The sequence below is a fragment of the Diorhabda sublineata genome, chromosome 2, assembly GCF_026230105.1.
Source record: "Diorhabda sublineata isolate icDioSubl1.1 chromosome 2, icDioSubl1.1, whole genome shotgun sequence".
Taxonomy (NCBI): Eukaryota; Metazoa; Arthropoda; class Insecta; order Coleoptera; family Chrysomelidae; genus Diorhabda; species Diorhabda sublineata.
In genome coordinates, this window is record NC_079475.1 from 11175576 (window position 1) to 11185237 (window position 9662).

General features: G+C 33.7%; 1 protein-coding gene across 4 annotated transcripts in view; it reads right to left on the reverse strand.

The window, feature by feature from the left end:
* The window catches only part of LOC130453407 (serine/threonine-protein kinase ATR-like), a 32362-nt gene extending 22771 nt beyond the window's left edge, over nucleotides 1-9591 (reverse strand). For 2 of the 4 annotated variants that reach the window (XM_056793131.1, XM_056793134.1), the window contains exons 1-5: nucleotides 7680-9585; nucleotides 6068-6616; nucleotides 4604-5275; nucleotides 3652-3878; nucleotides 2060-2686 (exon numbers count right to left, since the gene is read on the reverse strand). In XM_056793131.1, the coding sequence (XP_056649109.1) occupies nucleotides 2060-2686; nucleotides 3652-3878; nucleotides 4604-5275; nucleotides 6068-6616; nucleotides 7680-9458 (3854 nt within the window). In that variant the 5' untranslated portion in view covers nucleotides 9459-9585. Of the gene's footprint in view, nucleotides 1-2059; nucleotides 2687-3651; nucleotides 3879-4603; nucleotides 5276-6067; nucleotides 6617-7679 lie in introns of all 4 variants that reach the window. The other 2 variants (XM_056793130.1, XM_056793133.1) reach the window with 2 other exon arrangements.
* Between the last annotated feature and the right edge of the window lie 71 nt (nucleotides 9592-9662).

Consider the following 9662-nt stretch of genomic DNA (forward strand, 5'->3'; position numbering starts at 1 on the left):
GAGTGCATCTGCCCATATCTCTGCTCCGTACAGGAGGATGGAGTGGGTCGTGGCCATCAGCAACTTTCGCCTTTTATACGAGGGTCCTCCCAAGTTACTCATCAACCTACCGAGCGAGTTAGTCCTTTCGGCTGCCTTGTCGGTGACTCTTCTTATATGTTCCCAGTAACACAGCTTCGTGTCCAGGGTAACTCCGAGGTACTTGGCGGTACTTTTTGTTTGTATTTCCTCCTGGTTGACGTGGATGGTCACTAATGTGGGAATCCTCTTTCTCGTCGAGGACAATCTCCGTCTTTGGCAGTGCCAGCTCCAAGCCATGTTCGTGCATCCACCCATTAACTCGTCGCATCAACTCGTTCAACTTGATTTCGGCGAGCTCTAAGTTGCGAGCAGTGATGACGGCGGCGATGTCGTCAGCGTACCCCACCAGGAATGACTTCTGCGGCATCTGAATCTTCAAAAGACTGTCGTAAAGGGCGTTCCAGAGATCAGGTCCCAATATCGAACCTTGTGCCACACCAGCAGACAGCCGTTTTGTTCTCTGCCCTTCTTCCGTCGTGTACAGTAGGAGTCTGTCCTGAAAGTAGTCATCTAGCAAACGCAAAAGGTACCTCGGTATCTGAAACGTGTTTCGCAGTGTGCTTAGTATGTCCTCCCATCTGGCTGAGTTGAAAGCATTCTTCACGTCTAGGGTAACTAGCAAGGCAAGGGGTCGGGCTGCGTGACACGGTATCCTTGTCTCCTCTACTGCTTTTATAACCTCTTGTATGGCCCCCACAGTCGATCTTTTGGGTCTAAAGCCGTACTGTCTATCGGAGAGGTTACCTGCTTCTTCTATGGCTTCGGTGATTCTCGGCTTGATCAGCATCTCCATAAGCTTGCCTGCGGTATCCAGCATACTCAGGGGTCTATAAGCTGAAGGTGAGTTAGGGTCGCCTTTACCTTTGCTGATCAGGACCAGCTTTGCTTTCTTCCATCGGGCACTGAATGTTCCTGTTCTTAGACATTCATTGTACATGCGAAGTAGCATTTCTGGTTCGCAGTTTGCGACGGCTTTAAGAGCTTCGGTGGGGATCCCGTCTGGTCCCGGAGCCTTGTTTGGTTTTAGAAGGGCTACTGCTTTCTTTAGATCATCTTGGCTGAATGGGATTACTTCTGTTGGGTCAATGGCGTATTCTAGCTTTTCCCTTGGTGGATGTGTTGGGAATAGGCCTTCTACTATTCGCTCCATCAGGTGCGTGTCGGTTGGAGCTGTGGTCGCCATTCCCAGTCTTTTTGTTACAATCTTGTAACCAGTACCCCAGGGGTCATTGTTCACTTCTTGACAAAGCTCTTTCCAGCATTTGTGTTTGCTGCTGCTGATGACCTTTCGCAGGTCCTTTTTTTGCTGCTTTGTACTCCTCCGTTAGTGCTTCTGCGTCTGCCCTATTGTGGGATCTCTGGGCGATTCGTCTCGATCGGATACAGGCTGTTCGTAGCTCGGCAATTTCCTCGTTCCACCAGTAAACAGATCTTCGTGGAGGTTATTATTATTGATATAATTATACATGGTGTATAATTTTCTTCAACTTTCAACTTCTTTTAGTGATAATTTGTCCTGATTTTAGGTCTGTTTACTATGAAAATCAGTTTAAATACTATTTTTTTTATTTAAATCGGATTTTCATAAAAAAGAGGCTTAATAACTCGTATCTTTTTCTTTGGGTCTTACTCACACTTCAGGATTTTTTCTTTATTTTTTTATTACTACCCGTATATAATCTTTCAATTACTATTTACAATTTCTGATTTTCCTTATTCACATTTTTCAGTCCTTACTCACACTTCAGGATCCCTTTTTTATTTTTGTTAAATCACAACCTTTTTTAAAAGCCTTTTATAAACTTTTTTAAAGATAGTCATTGTTTTAAATTATTACTACAAAGTTGACAATATAAGGTCAACATTAATTTATATATTACTTTATATTAAAAATTAATTTCGATTCATGATTCGATAATCATAAAAGTTTCTCACTTTATTGAATGGCGAATTATGAATATTAGATTTTCCCGCTTACCTTCTAGGTAAATGACTAGGTTCAATAGCTCCCAATTCCCCAAACAGATCTCCGCAGGCCAGTTTCAGTGTTTCATCTTTTTCTCTACACCCCGTTGTTAAAACATCAATAAGTTCAACTATGGTAGCATCAATTCCATTATAATCGAGGATCATTTGATCCAGTGCTTCTCTGTCTTGTTCTAAATAAGTTTTGAGTTGCTTGAGACCCTGTATACGAACTTCTGTGGATTCGTGCATTATGTATTTCAAAAATCTCTGAATCTTCTCTTTCAAATTATTTTTTTCGAACAACTCCAGATATTTCCTAATAACCATAATGATCTCCAGGTTAATTTTGTTATGGCTAACGAAAAATAAATCTGGTATATGATTCTTCATGTGGATTTCATTTTGTATAATCAGATAATTCAACATATCGTTTACTTCTGTTGTACAATGATCAATTAAAGGTAGTACGGAAACACAAATCACAGCTAAGTGTGGTCCTAGTGATTCTATTTCGCATGTACGGATGAAGGCGTCCCAAATTGTGCAAGTCAATCGAGGAAAATTTTTATAATTTATTGTTTGTAGCATTGCAATTATTTTGAATCTCAAAGGCATTATATGTTTCGACCCCATAAACCTAGAACAGAAAAAAAAATGATATATGCTAAAAGATGATATAATATAGAAATTCCTAAGCAATAAGAGTGTTCAGACCTATAACCAAAGACTCTGAAAGCCTAGGCAACACACCAAGCATTTTTCAAGCAGAAATTTATGCAATTGATAAAAGTGTCCAATTAGCTCTAAGCTCTAATGTTATAAAATCCAAATTCGTTTGGGATTGCTTGGAAAAATTAAACGTGCTAGGCAAGAAAAATAAAATGGTTTCTGGGACAGACCTGAGCGAAGGAAAATGAAAGAGTTAAAGCTGGGACAAACAAGCCCTTCATGAGACCTGAACCCTTCTATTGTATCAGCTACAGAGCAATAGAAAAAGCATCAGAAAAGAAGAAGCAAAACCAATGGGCTAAAACAGACAAAGATTCTTCTGGGAAACTATAACCATAGAAGATCTGCTGAATGTATCAACCTGAGTGAGAGAAGCCTAATAGGGATTCTATAAAAGCTCTATCGCTTCAATGGTCACGTCATGAAGCTAGACATAGCAGAAAATGCGGCGTGCAGATTCTGTTGCACAGAAGATAAAGACTCCATCCACAATCTCTCAAAGTGTGAAACACCAAGGAATTCCAGAGCACTACACCTGGGAGTGCTTTGAATAGAAGACAAAGATCTCTGGCAATTGAAGCCATTTCACATTCTAGACTTTTTGAAAAGAGTGGGATTGATAGATCAGTTGTAAACACTGGGTACTCCGGTGTCGCAGCATGAAAGGGTATGTCCCCCTTTCATGCTGCGATAGATCTTTTGGGTCGTAGTGTTTATGACACCTCAATATCTACATACATACATACATAGATCTTCTAAAACTATTAGAATGATTAGGAAAACTCTTGATTTGAAATAATAATTGAATGTAACGCGGTTAAAATATTAATTAAAGTGAAATGTTTATCAAACATCATCATTATAAATACGTACTTGAACAAATCGGCCAAACTAAGCAGGAATTTGTCCTTTCCTGCATTTTTAGATATCATTTTGAGATCGAAATATAAGAGTACTCCCAGAAAATGAGATTGGAGATATTCTTGAATAGAATTAGCTTTTCCCTGGTTTTCGAAATCTTCGTTAGAAAGCAATCGTAAAGCTAATAATACTTTATCGTTTTTTTCGTGAAAATTCAAAAGTAGTTCGTTCAAGATGATCTAAAAACACACACAAAAAATATAAACTAATTTTTTAACAAAATATGATTAAGAAATTACTCAACAAACATTTCAATTTGAAAATTCAAGTTTCTCCTAAACCAATTCGACTTCAAACAATTGTAGATTGATTAAGAAATTATTTTTTTTAATTTAGATAGTATATAGGTTGTCCTACTTGAACATAGTTTGTTAAACATTAAGCATAAGTCAGAAACTATGTGCCTCAATTGGGTAGATCAGCTTATTGCGGATCCTAACCCAAAACGAGATTTTGATCAATTTACTTAAGTTACATATGGTTGCCGATGGAAAAACAATGTTGCCGGCAATTGAACAAAGGCGCTCACAAGGAGAGGATGATACTCATTAAAGTTTTTTTTTAATTTTGCTAGTAAAGTATAAGATCATACTAGAACAGAAAAAATAGGATGTCGGTTTTCAAGGGTGAAATATCGATCCACTGAATCGATTCAGTACAAGTCGATTTAAAAAATCGATTTATTTAGTCCGACGAATCGATTCTTTAATTAATCGATATCAGATCCCTGATTAAAAACACTATATTTTGATATTTTATTGTCACAACCCCACAATAATCATATTTACCACCAAGATTTTTTCTCAATTTCTGTTTGACGTTGATTTTTTTGCAGTTTTTCCATTACCAATTTCAAGAATTCAGAAAAATCATGTAATCTAACCAAATGAACCAATGAACTCACCCGGAAATTACGTTTTCTTAAAGACACCCCACTGGAATGAGTGGAATTTTCCAAAAATATCATACACTGTTTAATATCTTCATTAGGCATATCTTCTAGAAATATATGTATAAATATATATCCATATTTGGAAGACAACATTTCTCCTAGATCAATATCCATCATCGTTGCCATTTCTTGTATCAAGTTCTTGACGGCTGGCATCTTCACAGTCTTGGCAACGAAAAATGGAAGTAAATAGTTGCATTCTTGGTTAACAAAATCTTTAGATCCGTAGAATCCCAACATGTGCGCTACCTGTTCTAGTGATGTTGCCAAATTGGACTCAACGGCACAACACAATTGAGTTATTACTTCGCAAATTTCTTTTTTATTTTGACTGTAAATAATCGTTGTGCTGGTTTTATTATTTTCCGCTAATTTGAAACATCTATCAACTGCATCCAAGTTATATTTGGATGTTGGTGTCATAATGAAATGGATGAAAAGTTTCAGAGTTTCTAACCAGACGCTGCCCGAATTTACTTTGCCAATAGCCTCTAAAGTACACAATAACGTTTCTTGTAAGTCAAAATTGGATTCTTTAAGTGACCTTTCTGTGAAATCTAGCATTTCAGAGAATATTACTCTTATAATACGACTTTTTATATCTTCTGATAGAACTGGATTATCCTAAAACGATTAGATTTTAACATCCTTTTCATTATTTAGAATTTTAATTCTAATTTATACCTTTATTTTATAATAATAGACCGAGTCAAATAAAGAGGAAAAAGTAGGAGCTGTTGATGATGATTCAGAAAATGAAATATCTTGTTTTAGGCAATACAGATAATCGAAATCAACAAAGCGAATGCAGCAGTTGAAGATAGATCCAAAAATGGTCAGTTATCTGGGAGAAGAAGGCAAGACTTGGATATGGAAGATGATGAAGGAAACATGGAGATCAGAAACATTATCACCAGAATGAGAGGAGAATTTGCTAGTTCCAATCAGAAAAACTACAAGCCTAACTTCGGTGTTCTACAAGATATACATTAGAATAATACAAGGATGGCTTAGAGAAGAAGTATATAAGAAACTAGAAGAACAAGAGCAGGAACACGAATAATGGATGGTCAGTTATCTGGGAGAAGAAGACAAGATTTGGATATGGGAGTTGATGAAGGAAACTTGGAGATCAGAAACATTATCACAAGAATGAGAGGAGAATTTGCTAGCCTAACTTCGGTGTTCTACAAGATATACATTAGGATAATACAAGGAAGGCTTAGAGAAGAAGTATATGAGAAACTGGAAGAGCAATCAGCATACACAAAAGGATCAAGAACAATAGATGGTCAATTATCTTGAGAGGTATTCCAAAATTGTAGTGATCATTTGAATTTTAATGATTCGTTGGCTATTTGTGACAAGCAGCTAGAAAAAAAATTAATATATAATTGATATTTATTATATACTCACATAGCAAAAAGTGACAATTGGTTCAATAACTTGTGTAAACTTATCTCTAACTTCTTTATTGGGATCAGCTGCAAGTTGAACCCAAATTTGTGTCACATCAACAGAATGGAATTGTAGAAGGTGACTTGAGAAAGATGGTAATGTTCCTAGAGCTGCCATTTTTAAATCTAGACATGGTTTTGATATTGAATTAAGGACGTGTTTCAAATTCGATGAAAGCATATGGTGTTCAACTTGAATTTTGTTATACTTTATGGCAACGGCATTTTGTCCAAACTTTTGGTATATTAGGTCATCAACATAATCACTATTTGTTTGCAAGGTGCATTTTTTGCAACAGATTGTAGATTGTAGGCAATTTCTATCATCATCCCAGTATACAATTTTTAAAAAGTCCAAACTTACGGCACATAAAACATTATGCAAAGTATATAAAGTGCTTTCTAAGACTTTCGATATTTGTAATAAAATGGCAGGATTTATAATTTGAGATAAAATTCTATCAGTATCTTCAAATATGGTTAAAATGTGAGGAATACTTTCAACAACCTAAAAATTGATATTATTATAGTTGAAAGAAAAAGATAAAGTGTTTTTATGCTACAAGTATATAACATAGAATTTAAAAAATTTTAATGATATGCTTCCTACTGTGTTATTACTCAAAAGCAAAAAAATACGCATGATTTCAAAAATTGCTTATTCCAGTCCAATTCCAGTCCCTTTGAACCTTGTATTGACCTTTCCAAATTTCATATCATTGTTTATATCTATACCAATTGATAAAATCTTAACAAAGTGAGAATGTATCAAAATTTAAAACTTGAAATAGCAAAAAATCAGTTCTAATTTGCATCAAGCCACGGCCCTGGCCTGGTTTTCATTGGAACCTTGTTGATACTCTAGAAATCAATTATTGAGCCACATGGAATGTCTACAGCACTTGACAAAATATTAACGAAGGGAAAATGTATCAAAATTTAGAGCTTGAAGTAGCAAAAAATCAGTTCTAATTTGCATCAAGCCACGGCCCTGGCCTGGTTTTCATTGGAACCTTGTTAATACTCTAGAAATCAATTATTGTGCCACATGGAATGTTTATAGCACTTGACAAAATATTAACGAAGGGAAAATGTATCAAAATTTTGCCACATATAATCTTTGTACTACTTGTACTTCCACAAGACTATTCCAATAGAAGCAATTGCAACAGTATTCTGTTCAGGAGGAATCTTACAATCTTACTAGGTCGCACTAGATGGAATAATTTTCAAGTAAACCCATTGTTGAATTGCAGTAAATTGACATGTTTTTCACAGCATTAAAAAGTATTGATAGATACTTATCAACCTTTAAAAAATAACTATTTCAAGTAGAAATATATGTCAGCATCACAATTAAAATTAAAATAAATCCCCAAGTTCTTATATTAAAAAGTTGCCAAATAACAAATTATAAATATTTTGCTTCAGAAGTTAGTTTGGTCAAAGATAATTTTATCATTGTAAGTTACATAAACTGTTATTCACTCTAAATCAACATTTGATAAAACAATAAGCTTTTAACATATTAGTAATAAGTGTTAAGCATTGTATTATTTGGGTATACTCACCAATAGCATATTATCCAAATTTTTTGATTGAAATTCCAATTTACATATCTTCATATACAAATTTTCCATTTCCCTTATGCTACTCTGTTTTGGAGTGATTAATTTACTTGAAATAAGTAAAAATAATTTATTGAGCGCTTTTAAAGAAATACTTCTTGAAATGTTCTGAGTCCACAAGTATCTGTAAAATGATCTTACGATCATCTTTACATCTCCTATTGTTTTTTCTTCTGCAATAACATTTATAGGAAATTGATTTTCACTTTTATAAACAAAAGTCTTTAGGATCGGAAAACCTATGATGTTGAAAATTATGTGAATATTTTTTGAATTTGTCACTGAAATGAATGCGATAAAAAAGTCTAGAGCATCTTCGAAGGTTGTGTTAGACTTTTGACAATTGCTGGCATGGTTCAAATATTTTCTTATAAAGTTAACCATTAGTTCTATTTCATCAAAATAACTGAAAGAAATTGGGTGATTCCGACTTTTAATTAAATTTAAATTGATCTGAACCAACATTTTACTTAAGCTTTTAAAAAAATGTATAAATCTTGATATGTTACAGTCCTCTCCACATTTTTTTTGGGCAAGTTCATTTATTATAATTTTATATATTCTAGACCAAATTTTACTTATATCTTCAGAGTATATTTTCAAATTATCACAAGGACCTTCAATTGCTCCAATGTCATTGTAAATTTGATCATAAAAACTGAATATGATGGCAACATTTGAAAAATCAAGATTTTCTAATCTATAATCAATGCTATTGTCTTTCAATTCATTACCTACATATTTAGCTGCAAGTATCTGTAATTCTTCAGAAGGTGCAAATCCTTTCCTGCTATTTAAAGTAATATTAAAAAGAAATGCAGTAATATGAGGAATATTTGTGAATAGATTTCTAGTCTTTTCACTACTACTTAAATATTTTAAAAGACACTGTTCACATTTAGTTGTATTTTTTCTATTGATCTCCCTCGAATTGAAAGTTCTGTACACAAACTTTTCAAATAAACTTGAAAACAACAAAAATTTGGATTTTATTTCTGGGTGATTAATGGAATCAGTTTTTTTTGTAGATAATTCAATAAAAACATCTGCAATTTCCAGCTGCAATTCTTCGCTAGAATTGGACAAGAGAAATAATAGATGATCTAACATTGAAAATGTATATTCATCAAATCCACATGAAGTAAAATTCTTTGTTAACATATACTCTATAAATTTTAGTAACTTTTGTAAAATCAGAGTACATTTGGAGGGAGAGTGAATTTCCATAAAAACTGGGTTCAAATTGAGTTCCTGATTTAATTCTTCTAAATTTCCGGGAATAAACACTTGTAATACTAATTTTTGGTTTGCAGTTTTGTAATAGTCAACTAACAATTTCAATACTTTTTTGTATTCTTTGGATAATTCTTTAAAAACGTCTAGCTGTGTATTGAACAATTGGTCCAGAATACTTAGCTGTATATCTACAATAATGTCATGGACTTTACTAAATTTTTCATTGCCTAATAAATAAAAGAACTGCCCTAAAAGCCACACTGTAAAGGCTTTATATTTTTCTTGTATTTCTTGATATTGTTCGTTTGTAACATTGTATTCTTTATTGTAAATAAACAAAATATTGGAATACTCTTTAGACTGTATAATTGAAGCCAATTTCCTGATACTTGCTTCCCAACATTCTGCTTTTATTATAACAGGTACAGTATCATTAAACATTTTCCACATTGAGAATGCAGGTATTTTTTCTTCTAAAGAACTCATCTTCTGTTGTGCCTTCAATAATTTTCTTTATAACTTCAATTTTTTTCATAAACTTTTATTTATTGTGATTTTTAATGAAATTCTTTAAATCATTTTTCACGTTACTGATGTTACCGCCACTTGTTTTGATGACTTTTTGATTGACGTTTAACATAATTTTGAATTTTTGACATCAGATCAGTTTGAACTATTAGGTTTGAAATG